General features: G+C 41.9%; 1 protein-coding gene across 2 annotated transcripts; it reads right to left on the bottom strand.

Annotated features, from left to right (window-relative positions):
* Positions 1–1,888: 1,888 nt before the first annotated feature.
* On the bottom strand, positions 1,889–15,108 carry FBXO7 (F-box protein 7). Of its 2 annotated transcripts, XM_065039452.1 has the most exons (10): positions 14,773–15,043; positions 12,563–12,854; positions 10,433–10,660; positions 8,940–9,081; positions 7,651–7,734; positions 6,592–6,684; positions 5,465–5,641; positions 4,673–4,710; positions 3,871–4,293; positions 1,889–2,091 (listed from the first exon to the last, which is right to left on the bottom strand). In XM_065039452.1, the coding sequence occupies exons 1-9, from the start codon at positions 14,892–14,894 to the stop codon at positions 3,889–3,891; spliced, it is 1,581 nt and encodes a 526-aa protein (XP_064895524.1). In that variant the 5' UTR covers positions 14,895–15,043; the 3' UTR covers positions 1,889–2,091; positions 3,871–3,888. The 2 variants fall into 2 exon arrangements, with proteins under 2 accessions (XP_064895524.1, XP_064895521.1); XM_065039449.1 differs by lacking the exon at positions 1,889–2,091 and having other exon boundaries at positions 2,614–4,293; positions 14,773–15,108.
* Positions 15,109–19,002: the final 3,894 nt, after the last annotated feature.

Raw genomic sequence — 19,002 nt, 5'->3', positions numbered from 1 at the left:
TGCACCTTTTTATGTCTCTCTTACCAACACAAGCTATACAAAATATAAGTAACTAGTGACTAGTGCGACATGGCCCCATAAATCAGCCCCAGTTCATCACTGAAACCACAACAGTTGCATCATTTGCTGATGCTGCATTTGAACACAGCAGGGCTGTCCCTCCAAGGGACCGCAGTAACAGGACAGCACTGTTGACTCGACACCCAGCAGTGACTCAGATCTCTTAATTTGCCTGCAGCTCCCAGCTGTCATTTTTCAAGGGACAAGCAAACAGAACAGCATCTCCCCCCCTAGCTCCAGCTTGCAAAAACAAGTAAAAGCAACAGGCACTTTCTGCTTAACTCCATTACTCCTATAGTTCCTGAAAAGCATCTTCAGTTCTGTCCACAGAGGTGCTTTAATGAAAACAATGAGTTGATTTCCTAAGTTAAAAAGATGAAACTCTATACGAGGTCCTGTAAATGTTCCAACTGTACACTTCAATCGACAACTATGATGCTGCGGCTAGCAGGAGAGTCACAAGTGCATCATTGTATATTCAGGTTATCACCTTTGATGCAGGGTGTCTATTCCAAAATCCCTGCAGTCTAACAAAGCAAGACAGAGAGGAAATACAAGTAGTGATAGGACAAGGGGAAATGGCCTCAAGTTGCACCAGGGGAGGTTTAGATTGGATATTAGGAAAAAAAATCTTCACAGAAAGGGTTGCCAGGCATTGGAACAGGCTGCCCAGGGAAGTGGTGGAGTCACCAGCCCTGGAGGTGTTTAAAACGTGTTTAGACGAGGTTTTTAGGGACATGGTTCAGTGCTGGTTAGGTTAAGTTATGGTTGGACTTGAGGATCCTGGGGGTCTCTTCCAACCAAAATGATTCTATATTTTCCATGGGGAACCAAGGTATACCTCAAGAGGTATTTAGGTACCTAAAATAATAGCTGGAGCTAGGGGCAGCAAGAAGGCAACAGAAAAGCTGGGGAGTAGACATTCCATTTAAGTCACAGGGCAGACATGCCCCACAACGTGCCTTGGCATCTTTCTCACACAGCTGTGAAAACTCAACACCTGGTCAAAACTTCCCTCTTGTCCTGCATGCTTTAATTCCCACAGAGAAGCCAGGAAACACAGATTCATGTCTTTGGATCCAGCCCAAAAAGGAGCTGGGACACAGCTATGACACCCACTCATATCCACCACCTGGAAAACTAATTTCCATTTTTCTGTTTAGATGCAGGATGAGAAACATCTTCACTTTCCTGTAGTATCTAGGTGTGGTGTTTCAAGACAAATGTCACTCATGCACATGCAACTAAACATGATGTGTAAAGCTAAGGCTCAGAATAGCAGCCCTACTACAACAAATGCAGCACTCTCGTCTCTCACTAATCACAGGCAGGTACATAAAGACCTTACAACCTGCATATGATACAGTTGCTCCTTCTGGTTGGCTTAAGTCTGATGAATAAGATAAAACAATAAATAGAAAATCCAAGGACAATTGTTCCTTATTGGCAAGTGACTGCTGTTAGCAACCCCAAGAGTGCTGGCTACAGGTGAACAGTGCAGGTAAGAAATGCCCATCTTCAGGCATTTCATCTTTGATGATTTCTCTTCTATAGAGTTTGCAAATAGCAGTCACACACACATACCTGCCTTGGGAGCTGGTGAATAAACAAAATAAGTAGCTAGTTTTCAAATATTTCCTCTGGTTTATCTTCTACTTTCATACTGTTGGTCCTGAGATATTCAATTCATATGTCATATTTGGTTTTATGAATAAAGGGAACTCTTCTTTAGTGAACTTAGTTCAGGAGGAGTCAAGTTCCTTTATGTTTGGCTCAAAATACCTTTACTACAATGTGAAGGAACAACGAAGGAATATCTTCAGGTCACTTAGTGTGTATCTGTAAAAAGGCTGAGTTTATTTCTTCAAAAACAAATGTAAAAAGGACAAAATTCAGGATGAACAGAACCTGCGGCATCAGCCTGGCAGAAGTATGACAGCATTGTGTTCATGGCAGAGAGGGCCCAACTCCCCAACATCAACGTATCTCACATACACAGAGGCCATTGTTCCCAGAAAGAGCTTGAAAAAGCTGAAAAGAGCAAGTTACAAATGTTTATCAGTTAAAGCTGTATAACCTTATCTGAAAATTCTGTATGCATTTCTGAAGCACTCACCACAAGGCCAAAAGGGTGAAAGACCAACACAATGTAGATTTCCTTTTTCCTTTTTATAGTCGGCAGAATATAAGGAACCACTAAGCTCTAAGAGGCCTGGCTATACGCTTATGTGAAAACTCCACTGGAACAAGGCAACTCAACCACTGCAAGCAAATGTTACAAATTAAGGCTAATCTGGGTATTAAAGGGAAACCACTGTCCCCAGGCTCTATAAATACATACTCTTAGATGTTTAATCATGGCAGGATTTGTACTGCGATGTGTTGCAGTGAAATAGAAAAGGGAAGAAGAAATACAACTTTTGACAGCAAAATATTCTGGTTTACTTCCACGGGAGCTAATGGCAAAACCTCCCGACCCTACTGAAGTCAGCTGATTTTATGCAAAACAAGAAGATGCATAACTGAAATATCACCTGAAAAAGCACATGAGTATTACTGATTAAACAGCTTGTGTTTAATAGGAAAAGCAATTCCATTTCCACTGTTGGAATTTCAAAAAATATCTAGGAAAATAATATCAGCTGTCACAACAGTCATCGGTACCATTTACAGAAACACTGAGATCAATCCATCTTAAAAAACATGTAAGAAATGAAAAGTTCTAGCAGTTTAGTCATTCCAGTCTTCCTTTAATTGAGCTCCATCATCAGCCTGCAGATCTCATCTGGAGACTTCAACAGTGGTCTTGTTAGTTGCTCATTAGTTAATAAGACTACACTTGAAAGGTGCTCATAACATGGTACAACACATCTCCTCTTGACACAATATATTTCGATACTTAAGTAAAGGATTTAGATGGACTCGACTGGAGTAAAGCAAGAACTGACTCTGCTTCTCCTGTTGTGATCCCATTTCCACTGTAACCAGGTCAACCAATTTATTCCCTTAAGGAAGTTAAACAGGAAGATTTCTTTTTGCACCAATTTTAGTTCACACACAGTAAATGCAGTTGTACTATAACTCCTTTTTTTGTAAAGTCAAGGAGAAAGACAAAAGTTTTGCTGCTGGTTCTTTGTAAAATTGCTCTGCTTCTGTTCAGACTTCCAAGTTGCACTGTAGCATGACTTTCCTCAGCTGCTTGTAAAACAAATTGATTTGTGTTATAAGATTTCCATTGTAAAGAAAATCCATTCCCTGTATTCTTTGTGTATTAAGTAACAATATAAAAATGCTTTTTATCTATTAAAACATTAAATGAAAAATGAACTGTCATCTTTGACAATTTCTATGAACTCACATCTACCACAACAGGGGTAGTAATCTGTTTTATGTGGAACATTGTAAATTTTTTTTTAATAAAGATTATTAGCCAGGTAGATTTTAAACAACATCATTTTCCTGGTTATTTAATAACTCTTCAAATAACACAGACAACTATAGGGTTTGTACTTAAAGTGCCCTGTATCTGATGCAGCAAACATTGCGCTGGTATCCTGGTCTCTTGAGAAGCATTTCACAGATCACTAAGGGGGTGGGGGGAGCAGAACAACCTGTTTTAAATTGTAGCTCTTCATGAAACAGACCGTAGTGCCAGGTGATACCAGAGCATGAAATACACCCAGCCTTTGCTGCCAAAACATTACCATGCACACCTGCTCCCGCCACAATCTGAAGAGAAGGCAGATGTTAGCGCCTGGGATTTGCAATCTCCTGCAGTTACAAAGCAAACTCAAGGACTAGGAAACTCACTGAAGGAAAAAACTGCGATCAAATGAACGCACGGCGAATGTCCATGGGGCGGCCCCGGCTGGGTCTAGGTGGAAACCTGTCATTGGGACCAGCTCGTCCTGGAAGTGTGGGGTTTGCTCCAGGCAAGGAACCAATTGGGTCAAACGGTGCTCTGAATGGAGGAAACTGGCCTGGTGCTTCTCCTGGACCAGGAATGAGTGAGTTAATTGGGTCTCCAACATATGGAAGTGTTGGTCTCTCATCATATTCTCCACCAATGATCATTGGGGGATAGATAGGGTTTGATGGGAATGGGTTGGGAGGAAAGGGATTAGGATAAAATGGGTTGGGATGAAAGGGGATTGGATGAGGTGTGGGGGGCAAAAACATCATGTGCCTCCATCTCAGTGCGTCCTTCTTCTGTTTCAACTTTTTCTTGTACAGCTGCAGACAGAAACAAAGGCATTTTAAAGCTCTGCAAGTGCTTTGTGTTCCACCTTCAGCAACTGCCTTCAGCTCTGCAGCACATCTCAGAAAACCGCTCCTCCCCAGTCTGAAAACCCAGAGCAGCAGCTCCCCTGCCTGCCAAAGACCAAACACAGCATCTCTGGAAGACCCAAAACCCACAATCTGGCCATGCACCATGTAACTTTTCGATGCTGTTTTCCTCCTACTCTGACCCACCTCAACATGTGTATGCAGAACACCCCACTTTTAAACTAAAATTTAACTCCAAGTCACTGCCTCCTAAAGTCTATGCTTCATTCTCAAATTAGCCCATGGAGACTAATCTCAGAGAAATTATATTAAAAAAGTCACCTACTTCTTTCCAGTCTGTGTCACAAGGCCTTATAATAGGATCTACAAAGAGAAGCAAAAGTTTAAGAAGAGCAATCTATTTTGAAGCAGCATTCATGCCACAGATGCCCACAGTTTTGTCAGAACTTGAAGAAGAATCACGAGATGAAAATCCACTTTTGGCTAACATACAGGGTGTTTCAAAGAGATGGATCCCATTTCAAAGATACAGTTATTTCGAAGTAGGTCCATCTCCTTGAAACACCCTGTATTTTTCATAAAGATAATATTAATAAATTAAAAACTCCAGGGACATTCAATAGGTAACATACTTGCACACCCATTTTCCATAAAGCATAATCTCCAAAAGTTACCAAATAAGCAGAGAAATCCCAGGAACACTGTCCCCATCTCTGACTTGTGACGGCACCTCCCTTGACTACCTTATTTCTTCAATCTCTTGCGAGAAGTTACAGCAGAAATCTCTCTTCCCGCCACTTCCTAATGTCTGCAATAGCTGGCACACCAAGGTAGCCAGGGAAGCAGATGGAAACAAGGAACGTCTGCACCACACAATGGGAAGAATTACGTGGTCCATCAGTAATGGTCAGCAGATTGTGCTCAGTTTTCAAGGCAAAAAACTGAGCATCCACCTGAATTACACCTGACCAGTCATACTGGTTAGCATCACAAATGACTGCACTCACAGTGTTTAAAAATCAGAAGCGACTGCCTGAGGAGCCTCATATCAAATCTCTCAGACCTAATCTCTCTGTTCACAGGAGAATACAATTAAAAACACGTGTTGCAACATTACCTCGGAAATCCCGCAGATACATAAACCTCCATAGAAGCTGGTCATTTGAAGCTGTGTACAGATCACGGCAAACAGCAGAAAGAGAGATGAGTGAACGGACATCCAAAAGTCTGAAAATGCGAAGCTTGAGCTCAAGGGGAAGGACCACTAATCCAAACACATCTGGCAAGTTCAGAGCTACAAAGTCAAGAAAATATTAATAGAAACATTACCTAAGTGGTGCAGAGTTTATCTCTAAAGACCTGAAAAGAAAGGAAGGACATTCTAATCTTTCCCTTAAATCATTTCCCTCTGATGACCGAGTTACATCACTTTTCTCAGAAAGTACTGTGACGTGACTTCTTATAAAACACATCTCTTACTCTAAGTACATTTATAGAGTGCACAAAACAGGGCAAATGACACTTTATACTGACCGCTATTGGCCTCTGTAAACCTAAGAAACATATAACTAGGTTTATAGGCTACAGAACAAAGTAATAGGTAAAGAAAGAAAGACGTGCCCAATTTCATGAGCCCACAAAAAACACATCAAAAGCAGAGCACATGCTTCACATAAAAAGTTCCAGCACTGCAGTCTAGAGGGAATTACATTGAATAGTCTTCAGAATTCATAACTGAGACCTTTTATGGCAATAGCTATGCAGAGAAAGCCTGGCTTCCTCCTGCTTCACAAACACCAGCTTGGGTTACTTCCTGCCATCCTTTCCAAGCCCTCAAAGACCGGTTACTGATATCATTCCTGGGATTAGACTTCCAAATATGATACTAAGTAATTCTTTTCTGCATTGACAAAGAAATGGATCAAAACCACAGAACTACCGCCACAAAATTATGGTCGTATGATTTTCTCATCACCAAGTGTGGAAAACAGCCCCTCCAGTCTCTTAAGTAACATGAAAGCAATCAAAATTTAAAACCAGGAAATTATCATTATATTAACATTTGTCTGAGATCCAAAGATTAGTATAATTTCTTTAGAATGTATAAATCACTATGCTTACTCTTTATATACTCATCACTAAACAGCTGTTTCCAACACTTTTCCTTCAAGGCTTTAGATAGACCACTTTCCTTACATCCACAAAAGTGAAGTACATCTCTAATTGTAAATGTTTTTCTCTCACCTTGCCGGGCAGCAGCCAGAAGAGAGTAAACCAGCTGGTCTTTAAAGAGACGTGATAATTTCTGAAGGTCTTTGTAAACGCTTGCAGGCTTTTCTATCAAATAACAGAGGTAAAAAAAAAAAACTTCAGCAGGTTATAATGCAAAAATTACATAAGAGCCAAAGAATTATGATCTTCTTACAAGCAGAAGTGTAATCTGCTTGTAATCTTGATGGGAGCACCTCTGCAGCTAGAGTGTAACGATCATGCAATAAGTAATTCATCGACAAACTACAGACCAGTTCCATGGTCAGGTCAGGCTTTCCTTCAGCCTTAAAAAGCACCATTAAGAGAAATACTTGAGTCCTTCAGAAACAAAGTGACTCTCAAACTTAGATTTCAAAGCTCATGTGTAACATGCACCTGTGTTAAAAAAATTAATATTGCAAGCATTTACGAGAGGAACATTTTTCCATGCTGTTGTCTAAAGAAACAGGAGCCAGAAGACTCTACCACTCTATCAGACACATTTTGGTGCTCAGTTATTCTTCTAAAGCCTTTCAGCAGACTTCATCTATCTGCCCTTCTCTCTTCCCCAGCCTTAGTCTTCCCTCTAATTTTGGAATTCTGGAAAGAGCTGTGTGGTCAGCACATGTTTTCTGACAAAACAATTATATCATGGTGCCACAACAAAAGTGTAGGTACCATCAGCCTCTGAAGTCCTGAACTGCCAGGCAGAGAGGAGCGTATAAACCAGCATCACTGCCCCAGAGATCCACACATATGATTAGGACCTCATAAATAAGAGCACATGGGCCAAAGAATGACTCGGGCTTTGCAAGGTTCTTTCCTTACACAGCTAACCCAATAAATTCAAATTTTTTCAACAGCAAGATGTGAGTAAATGGCTACAACTCCAAATTCCTTTTACCACAAAACTATGACTCACCCAAACAGTAAACATATTTTTATTCTTTTTTGCTATTCTTTACCTATTTGGTCCTCTACTGAAGTATATCCTTACTGCGTGAATTCTCTATTTTTCAGTTTACTACTATGAATATCATAGCACATTCATACCTGGCTCCTGAAAGCAAACGAACGATGCTGGCAATAGCTGTATTCTCTTAACACCTTTAATCTCCTTGTTGATTTTTAATGTTGCTGCAAATATAAGAGGAAAGAAAAAAAAAACACATTCCAAAATTTAAAATACATTAAGAGATGACAAAGATCACTTCACTACTGCCTTGTCCTTCAGAGGTGTTTTACTTTCTTCCCTTACCAGAGTCCCTGAAGGAAAATACCCAACTATAGCAAGCAGCTAGACAAATTAATTCAGAAAAATAAACAGAAGTTAAAATAGCAAGGAATAAACAAAAAACTTGCTGACAGAAACCAAACATTGCCTTCAACTATTGCATCATGTGGGAAGAGATGTAACACAGCTAAAAGACGTACACAGCAAACCATTATTATAACCCAGTTAACTAAATCTTTACTAGAGAAAGATTCAAGAAGCTTACTGTAAAATACCATATGCAAAGTAGTTTTAATGCTGTCCTAAATCTAACCTTAACCTGACTAGGCTAAAACATTTGATCAAACTGTGTACATGTCTTGAGAAAATATGTGCTTACACAAATTGGCATTATCGGTTACAAGTTTTACAAATAAAAATAAAAATTCTAATCAAAGTTATCTTGAAACTAGAACCAAGTCCCAATTTAATACTGTTTCTGCAAAAATGTAAAATTTCTCAAATGGTAAATAAAATATAAAAAAAAGCAACACTTCCCCCTGCCCCCAAAAGGACAAAAAAAAAAAATCCAAAAAACTACCAAGTGATATGGAGTTGTTAAAAAAAAAAAAAACTAGACTTCCCTAAATTTTCTGAACTGAATAGCTTAAACTAAACACAATTTTGAGACCACAGTTAAACTGTTAGCGTGCTACAGGAAAGATTCTACATTAAAGCCTAGTCTGAAAGTCATAGTCTGAAAGTCATTTATAAGCCTTGCAAAGAACATGAGACAAAATATTGTAGCTGGAGTAAATCTACCTCTTTTAATGTCTGACGATGTATACCAAACTTCCTATGAAATGAGACAAGAAACAGATTTGTACAACATTTCAATGAAAAGGCCAGCTGAATCCTCTAAGGACTGGGCTATTATGATTAGAGAGAGAGAAACAGTTAACAGGGAGACAGGAAACGCCAAGAACATCCAGCATCTCTTGCACCTCAGCAACCTCGATAATCAAGGTGCAGTTCTAAACAGCGCACAAAAGCACATTTAAGTTTTCTCTTGCTAAACAACTGTGATATTTAGCCATGTGCATCCAGCATAAAAACTTTACTAACTTACCATTAATAGCAACAAGATCCCCCAAAGGCACACAGGTTAAACCAGCAGAACCTTCTTCACAAAGGGGATGTGTATACTGGAGCTTATAAACACCATTCCCTCTCCATTTCTCTGGCATAGACACTGCCTTGGCTTCTGTCCCCTAAAAATACACCGAGATAACACTGTCATACTTCAGCAATGCACTAAGACTAAGGGGTGAAACAAAGAGAATTAAAAGTTAGGAACTGCGAGAATGCTGCTTGCAATTCAAATCTTAGTTTAGTCCCAATGCGGATTATGACACAGGCTATAACTGCATCATTATTTACTATTGTCCCCAAGACTAACAGCAAATCTAAGGAGAAGTTTAGTAATTTTTTGTCCTGTCCCAGTGTCTGATAGCGAGGGCTGTTCAGTGAGCAGACACACACCTATTTCTTTGAGACGTGTACTTCATTCCATCATCTATTCCAGCATTCTGACAACTCCTGCATGCATATTAATTTATTGCATGAAAAGCAAGTTATTGCACCATTTCTGTGAATTCATGAGGTCTGACAGGGCTTGAAGAATCATACCTTAAATCCATTCAAAAATCTGAGCGAACTAACAGTTTTTTGCTTCAGCATGGAAAGCATCAGATGGCATCTCAGAGGGGGGCACAACAAAGTCACAAATACAAGCAGACTCTCTCTTTCTTCTTAACTCTGCACAGCAATGATCTTCCTGACTTACAAGCCTACCAATTTGACACAAATAAACTTTCTTCCCACTGGCAAATGTATTCTTCAGATAGTATAGGAATGTAAATAATTTAGCAGATTTAGTAAACTGGTACTGGTCAACTGGACACCTACACTGACTCCCTACATGTGCTTAGTTAGCCTTGCACGAGAAAAAACATGAGAATTTAAATACCTTTCCTGAGAATAAATCTTTTTTTTTGCATTTTAGCCACATATTAGTGAACATACAATGCAAATCTGAATATCTAATGGGAAAAGGTGAATTCATACATTGTACAGAGGTACCGATGTAGGTTCTTGACTATAAGCTAGATACCTCTCTAGGTTAATGGAACCAAAGCCTAACTGAACTTGGCTGAAGTTAATACAGAATTGAAGACAACATTTTGTCAGACCTAGCCTTGTTAACCACCATCTGAACAGGATACCATTGAGATGATACTGATCCTTAAAGAACTTCAAAGAAGCACTACAACCTAAGCACATCCACAAAAGCTAAACAGTATAAAGCAGAAACAGGAGGTTATCAGCTGGGTCCAAGTCAGGCTGTGGACTGAAACACAGGGACAGGCCTTTTCTCTCACATCAAAAAGCTGCTCTAGTCTTTAGCCTTGAGGCTCACTAGTCAGGCAAATTAGAGAAGCTGATACTTCTGACATATTCAAAGCCAGAAGAGGATCTTTAGATGCATCACGTATCACACATTCCCACGATATTCTACAGCTTTCACATACTAAGAAATTTCCTGATTGGTTGTGCACCTACCTGAGGTACGTAGCCTGTCTCCATCATGAGAAGATGTACTAGAACAATCAAGGCATCGGTGGCGCTGGTGCACTCAGCAGAAAGGTAGAGCATCTCTAAGGAATGTGGTATTTCTCCATCAGCAGCTTCACTGCACAGCATGGGCTCAGAGGGATAGGAACCTGTACCTTCTTCCAGGTCAACATCTTCCGGGACTAATCCAGAAGGGAACTCTAGGCTGGATCCTGCCTTCAAGGGAAAGTAAAACATATCTTCATTCAGAAAAGTACACCTCCATATACACCGATGTTATCCAACTGTTTATTTCAGTCCACACAGGCACCAAGTCTACTCATGCGAGTTTTACAGATTTAATACATCTCCATTTTCTAGTATCCCAGCTGGAGACTGGGATTATACACATACCTTCAGTATTTGTTGATATTTATAATGCAAACCCTTCATAAAAGGGTCTGATTGCATAAACTACTTGAGACAAAGTGATAATATTAGATTTTTGTGACATACACAAGAATAATTTAGTCACTGTAGTACCACCATTTATTTAAATACAGCCAATGTGCATGACAAGTAAACAAAATGATAACTTGGACTGCTTAGAAATACAACAGGCCTAAACAGCTGGGGAAAAAAAATAAATGGAGTATATCTGCTGCCACCTGAGGAGCACTGTGGTTTTACTGTGGCTTCCTTTCTTCTATCAAAATCACACAATGTTATTACATTAAGTGATAAAATTACCCACAGACACATCAAAAAAAATAGTACTGCATGAGAACTATAAGTAGATTTACCTAAAGGAAGGGTCAGGAAGGGGACAAAAAGAGTTTAGAGCTGTAGCCACTTCTCCCTCACACCCATCCCCAATGGCACAAGACATTCTTATGTTTGTATCAGACTGGCATGGCTGTGCACCCATGGAACTTCACCCCTCTTATTAACAGCAACGGACATAGCTCCACTTAAAGATTTTCAGCCTTCTAGAACTCTTCTACAGTGACTCTTAGTTGCTTAGAAATTTTCCTGCCATCTTTCACCACAATTCTGGAGGAAGAGAATCATTCATCTTCCCTTCACATATTAAATAAATATGAAACAGATACTTCTGCACATATTACTATGGTCTGACTGACACACATAGGGAGCTTACCTGCCCACAGCACCATGTAAGGATCATTGGTCCTGACAAGAATCATGACAACGGTCCAGCTACATTTTCTTTCGCTACTTACAGTTCTTTTTATCCTAAATCTTAGTTTTCACGTGTTAAAACAATATTTTTTAAAAGACCTTGTATAAAGGTACATTGAAGGACATTTTGTATTTTAAATTTGATCCAGAACATAAAAACTACTTGCTTTGAAAAAAAGTTTGAAGACTATTTCCTCACAGCTTCTGGAGCTCCTGTGTAAACTATACAGGATTGTATAAGGAGACAGACCGTTGCACTAAGCCGTATCTGCAGAATCTCCTCTAGGAAGATCATTCACCACAGGACCTGGCAGCTGGTGGAAGCTGTTATCTGCTTAACTATTCTATGTCCTGTCACATGGGAAGCAAACCACTGAGTAATATGAAAATTGTGCCTATTAACTGCATGAAGCATATAGGGTCATACAGATGTACACCTACAAAGCACAAGGCAGCAGCTACCTCAGCAACACAACCTCCATGCTCAAGCCAGACAGGTCTCTCTCCATGGAAGGCCATCTGAACCACAGGGAACTGTTATAACCCATTAGAAAGGAATCGTGCTCTCATCATGCAGGTGGTGTTACCAACAGGCAGCGCCTGTTGCATTTGTTCAGCACCGAGAATCAGTTTCCTTCAGCACTGAGGCAGGTAAGAAACACACTCCTAACTTGCTTATGGGAAGTGCATGTTCCAGCAAAAACATTACATCCTGTAAAAATGTCAGACCTGAAACATCTCAGGGTCTCTGAATTAGCTTCTGTGTCACAGTTAATATACAATGAACAGAGACAAATTTCCATCCAAATAACTGGCTATATATCAGACAAGTATAAGGAGCTAAATATTCTGAAAAAGATTCTCTGCTATATACAGCAATTAACACAAGATACCTTCTTTTGTGCCTTGTGTTATACAGGCCAATTCTCATGTACTTACCCTCTCATCACTCTTTTGAACTTCCACCTGAGCTTTCTGGTTGTCAGATTGCTCATTCTGCCCTTCTTCTTTTGAACTGCTAGCCTGACGTTTGTTGGGGATCAAGGTGGGCGGCTCATGACCATTCTCAAGTGGGAGAGAAGGAGGAGGAGGTAGGATGGGTTGTCCATTTGCTTCTTCTAGTAATAAGCATATCAAATCACCAGAAACAATCCCATATGAAGCTAAGGTCTTCTGATCTTCTGTGAGAGCATCTTTTCTGTTCAATGTTATGGAAAACTTGGTATCAGAACTGCAAAATAGGAAAAAAAAAAAAAAAGGAAACATGGTTGGTGGTGCCCGGGCAACTGAGCACAAAAGTACCATTAGAAATGCATTCTACAATAATACTATGCTCTGGGCTTTAATCCTTTAATAAATAGCTATATATTAAAGGAAGAGTGGGGAAAAAATATTATTTCCCCCATGTTTCTGAGTACATTTTAAGTATCTGTAGCTGCTTGGCAGGTATAACTTCGTTTACAGTAATTGCTCATTAAACAGTTATGAAGGAAAGCAAACAAGTGCCCACCAAATTAGAAGACATCTCACCTAGCTTTAAAGACACTACTGGCTGAGACTATTTAAAAACAAGACACTGTTGCAGACTCTACCATCTTGCTCTCTGACTAAGCTGAACATTCATTTTGAAAGGTCAGCAGTTGCCCTACAGCATGATAGTTGCAAGTAAGGGTAGTAAGATGTTTCAGGGCAAGAACTTACAGAAACAGAAACCTCCAAACAGTAATGCAACTGGTTAGCAGTAAGCAGCTATGCAGAATCAGCTATAAAACACACCCACTGTGGCAAGACAAGTTGTAACTTCAGATTTCGCCAGCCCACACTGCTATGCAGCACAGCACAGTGTTATCAAATGTTACGCACTGCCAGTGAAACATCAGCACGGAGTACCTAATTAAAGGTTTGTGAATACAAACCCTTCAGCCATCATCAGAAAATGAGCCCCTTGTGTAGAGATTTAAGTTGAATTTGCAGACTTTAATGACCTCTCCCTAGATAAAACATTTATGCCAGTAGGGGTGTCAAACTCATTGTCACCGGGGGCCTTGTCGTTGCTTTCAAAGGGCCAAATACAATTTTAGGACTCTATTGAAGAGAAGCTGCCAAATTAACGTACACAGTGATTAAGTTACAAAAGACGTACCCATCATTAACCAACTGACATGATAAATACTTTCTGACTACCTGCAAAATGAGGGGATATTTTTCAAGTTTTAGATCCCTCTGCATGACAAGAGGGAGACAGAAGATTAAGTAACACATTGCTCAGGAGCAGAGTGTTTAGCTTATATTTAACTAATAATTAATATATGTATTGTAAGTAAGAAACTATTATAACTAACATAATCAATTATTTCTTAGCATAGATGTATGTCAAAATTTTCAAAAATTGTAATGCATATATAATAATTATGTGAATATAAGCAACACAAGAGGATCCGATCTTTGCAGCACTTACAGAGGATGATCCCCAGTGTTCCCCAGCGCTGACAGAATTGACTCTGATGGTTTTATTTCTCCGTTTCAGTATAGGTGTAGGAGTAGTTACATTTATACAGCCCTAAAATTACACTGGGCCCTTCGAAGGCAACCGCGAGGCTGACGTGGGCCCCGGTGAAAATGAGTTTGACATCCGTGGCTTATGAAATGTAAAGCCAGATATTCTCTAAGAAGCCTGCCCTCCCGAGCCGGGTAACGCCTCCAGGCCCGCACCCGTGTGAGGCGCTACCGGTGCCCTCCTGCCCCGCCAGGGGATGCGGCGCACGGGCCTACCCGCCCCCGTGGGCCTCGACCCGGAACCGGCGGCGCAGCCCGGGGCACCCTCCTCCGCCAACCGCTCTGCCTCTCCTCTCAGTGCCCGCCCTTCGCGCTCTCGCACTTGGCCACGGCGCGACCGGCTCCACACGACCACCGGCAACCACCGCCCCTTCCTTCCCGCCCCCCGGCGGCAGCCTCGCCACCGCCCGCGCCGTAGGGGGCAGCAGCGCCGCCGCAGGGGAGCTGAAGGGCAGATGAGCCGAGCCAGGCCGGGCCGAGCGGCCCCTCCCCCCGCACCGCGTGGTACGGCCCGGCTGGCCCAAGCCCCGCGTGTGCGCGGCCCCCCCTCCCCCCAACACTCCCCTCCCGCGATGGTTCGCTCCGCACGCTACCTGTACCCCCAGGCGGGCAGCAGGGCCTGGCGCAGCTGCGCGCGCAGCTCCCCCAGCGTTGGCTCCGCCCCCTGCACCTCCAGCGGGGCCGTTCGCTTCTGCAGCCGCACGCGGAGCTTCATAGCGGCGGCGGCGGCGGGTATCCGTGCCCGCCTCGCCTCCCCGAGAGCGGGCCCCGCCGGGTGGCCGCGATGGCGACGGTGGCGGCGGGCAGCGGGCGCAAGGGCTGCCGGGGCGTGTCGTTGTTTTGGTTGGCGCGGCCCCGCCCCCGCTCGGCCCCGCCTTCCTGGGGCCCGAGGCCTTCTCTCCGTGCGCCGCCGGCCGCGCGCGCGATCGGTGACTCTGAGTGCCGCACCGTGGTCTGTGCGGCGGCGATCGATGATTGGGTGTTCGGGCTGTGCGCGCGCGCATGCGCTGTTAGGTGTCTCACACCTCCGCCCGCCATCTTTGCCTGGGGCTGACGGTTGGTGGCTGTTGTGGCGGCTGCTCCTGTTCTCTATTACTGAGGTTTCTGTGCTGCTACTCCTGTTCGGCAGTGGCTTTTCTCCCTCAACGGTTTATCCCCGCCGCGTCTGGGAGCTGTGAAGTCAGTGGAGGGAGTGATTTCTACACACTGGCTGCCTGCTGTTGTGCAGAGCGGTTGGTTGGGCCGCTTGTCTCCCTTCCTCTTCGGTGTAATAGCGGTTTAGATGTTACTCTAAAAAGGGAAGTGCCAAGGAGAGCCTATTGCTGGCTGGGCATTGAACTCTGTTGGTGAAGTTAATGGAAACAGGTGCTGGGGGAAGGGCTGAAGTGCTGTCCCCAGGAATGTTTAGTTATATAGAAGAATGTATTTTTTTAAAGTCAGCCTACTGAATTGTCATCTCTGAGGTAACGTTTTAGCACCCGCAGTCAGTAATTCAAAAAAATATGAAGTGTCACAAACTTCATATTAGTGGCTTTAGTTCTCCTTTATCTGTCAGACTTGAAAAAAGGTTTGTCCACGTACCTTAGACATTTTCAACAAGTACACTTCACCTAGAAATATGCACTTTGTAGAAGTGTACTGTCAATGAGGGGGAAGGTAGAAGGCACAATTCAAGTTTTTACTTTGTTTATTTAGTTACATTAAATTACAGGTAACTGTGAATTCAGAAGTAACTTTTGAACAATGTGTATGCTCAGATTATACAATTTACTTACCACATTTCTCCACACAGGGAATAATAGGAGAAATAGGAGGTACAGGAAAAACTGGGTATTTTCTAGGCATATAATAGTAAAATAACAGTAGGTAAGGCAAACTTGAGAGACCTAGCTTGCACACCTACCAGCTGTTCATGGTACTATTCACATTGCTTAACCCTTTGTTGATAGGAACAGCCCTATCTGTGACCTTCCACAACTTATGGGCCCAGTCAGGAAAAGGGAGACGGAAGCTTCAAAAATGTTGTTCTGGACTATGGGTGAAATCTCCTTTATGCCATCTGAACATGGTCATCCAACCCTGATAAATGTGGTTGCTATATTTCAGTTTAGAGTTTGCTGTCAAATACATCTAAAGCTCAAGGGCAACTATGATCTCGTTTCACTAGGTCAATAAAGTTCTCAGTGGAAAGGAGAGGCTAGTATTGATGAAGGTGATAAAAGGAAAGTCAAGGAGACTACTGCAATGGAAGAATCCACTCATTGAACAATCAAAGAGCAGATGCTCGTGACAGTCAGCTTGGTGTTCTATACCGGTCCTTCAGCCATGAGCATTAAAACAAGTGATTTCCTGAGAAGCTTACTGCAGCCTTCGCCACTGCACTGGCTGGAGAAGTGCTGATGTAGTCATCATCAAGTGGGGCCACAACCTGGACAAATCTAGAAGGGTAGGGTGCTGCAGCAGCAGGAAATGAGAGTGGAAGGAAGTGCAATGGCAGGGATGAGGACTGAAAGGAGAGATCAAGAACCCTATGCCTGTCAGAAACTCTGCTTTCCTCTCTCTTGAAAAGGGATTGAATCCAAAGTGAGTCATGCTGCTGCTTCAACATCATGAGGATTTTCCATCAGCCATGGACATCCTGCTCTGTTTTGTCCTTCAGTGTTGTCCCTGTCCCAGCAACCTCCTGTGTTCCCACTGGCTCCAGGGCTGCTTAGTCTGCACTATTCAGGAGGGGTGGAGGAGGCTTCCCTGATACGATAAATGTTTGTGGGTGCAGTTGTGGTGTTTCCAGCAGAAAGCACCATTTCAGTAACTTGCACAAGCTAAAGTAATTGTGTGAAATAAAATGGTTCAGTTTCTCAGAAGCTGGCTGTAGCACTCATTAGGTAACCAGCTACACCAGTTACAAGTGAGCATTTCTGCTGGCATTCTGCTATTTTTTCCTTTGAATTTTATGAGTCATGCCACAATGTAAGGTTTAGACATATTTCCCACACTGCATTAAGTACTAAACAGGAGAAGCTCCTGAGAAACAATCACGGTGAAAGGCTAAAACATTTTCCAAAGCTTTCAAGCTTGCCTGTGCTAATTTTGAATGACCAAAAACCACCATATTTTTTTCCCCCTCACATGTCTTTCTAAAAGGGCTGTTATTTGATGAGTAATATTTTTTTTCTCCACCATTTTGTCTCAGTCTGCAGGCAGGAAACTTCCAATGGCCAAGTATGAAGTTGTTCTCTGGCTGGGAAAGGCACTATGTCAAAATAGTACAGGAAACCTCTGTGCTTATGAGTTTGAATAAATGGTTGTATACTGAACTTTTAAAACTGATGATTTTTTTTTTTTTTTTAGTCTGATTAATTAGAAAAATATACAATGTGGTGACAAAGGAAAGCTCTTTATCAGCATTAAGTATCTCGGAGCAGTTGTTAAAGACAATGTGCTTTCTCAACTCAAAATACATCTTTGAGGGTTTTTCTCTCCGACATGGTCAGCGTACAACACAAGCCATAGAAGCTGTTTCACCAAAGCAATAAAACCCTATTGATAGCCCTAGTGGTTTCTCTTGAGAAATTTGAAACTTAAAATAGCTGTAGTCCTGTTGACCTACAGTCAGCTTCCCATGGCAGAGAAGTATAAAAAGTAAAGGTCTCTTTGGTTCAGTTACATGCCTCCTGGATTTTTTTTTTCCTGAAAGCCAAGTGTAGTGATAAAGCTATGAGCTAATGGAACTTTTCTGTTATTTTTCTTTCTGTATTTGCCACTACAAAATGTGTATTTTATAATAAGTTTAAATAAATATATATATGTATATATTAACCCTCATGATACTGGTATTTTGAATGACTAGGGTCACACTGCAAGATGTGAGAAATGGTCAAGTGAGGAGGAGGAGGTTATGAAGGCTGGAGCATCATCAGGAGATCTGTGAAAGTCTCAAGCACTATTTTAAGTGAGCCAGTGGGGGAGGAGGTTCAAATGAAAGGCAGTAGAAAGAACCTCCTAACTTCTTGCAGCTTCATGGTGGTCAACTTCACTTGTAAAAGGTATTTTAAAGCCCTTTGTACTAGTGGCCTATAGCTGATACATTTAGTTGAGCTCTGCTTTACACCATCTCAGGTTGGCTGTCTACAGATGACCCTTAAGCAGCATCTGAAGTCTGCAAACATGGCTCTTAACTTCTCTGTTCCCGATTAAAATCTTGGTCATATGGAGTAGAGGACCCTTCAGTGAGGTTTCTGGGGCTTGACAGATTGCTTCAGACCTTTTTAGCTACCACGTTTTCTTGGATTTATCTGTTTCTTTACAGTATTGAATTGCTGAGAGTTGTGTGCAGATCAAAAGTCTTTGAAGTGTCACATCCAAGAGAGAGTTTGATATCTTTGCATAAGCAGACCAAAATCACATTTCTCTGGGTAGTAAATAGAGGCTTCACCCATGGAGGAAGATTCGCAGAGGAGGATTTCCTATGTCTCTGATGAACCAAAGGGGTCGGGTTTTTCTTACTGAAGTTACTGCATCCACCTTCTAGGAATCTATGGTGAATTCTTACAGGACTGCAATTTATACAAAACCAGGGCAGGAGCTGCAGAAGTTGAGGCAGTGCCTCATCCTGCTGTCATCTCCATTAAAGTAACTGAATGGTTGTACCAGAGACTAGTGAGTGAGCCATGCAACCAGAAGAAAAGCAGAGAAGAAACTTTGAACAGACTTACTCAAATGGTGGACTTGGGTCTGAATCTGGGCAGATTCTGGAAAAATAATGCCTGCTGCATTCCTGTTCAAGGTCTCAGTATTTCTTACTCTTCCCCTGTCTCTTAGAG

Source organism: Columba livia, chromosome 1 (genome assembly GCF_036013475.1).
Source record: "Columba livia isolate bColLiv1 breed racing homer chromosome 1, bColLiv1.pat.W.v2, whole genome shotgun sequence".
Classification (NCBI taxonomy): domain Eukaryota; kingdom Metazoa; phylum Chordata; class Aves; order Columbiformes; family Columbidae; genus Columba; species Columba livia.
This window is presented reverse-complemented; position numbering and strand designations above follow the sequence as displayed.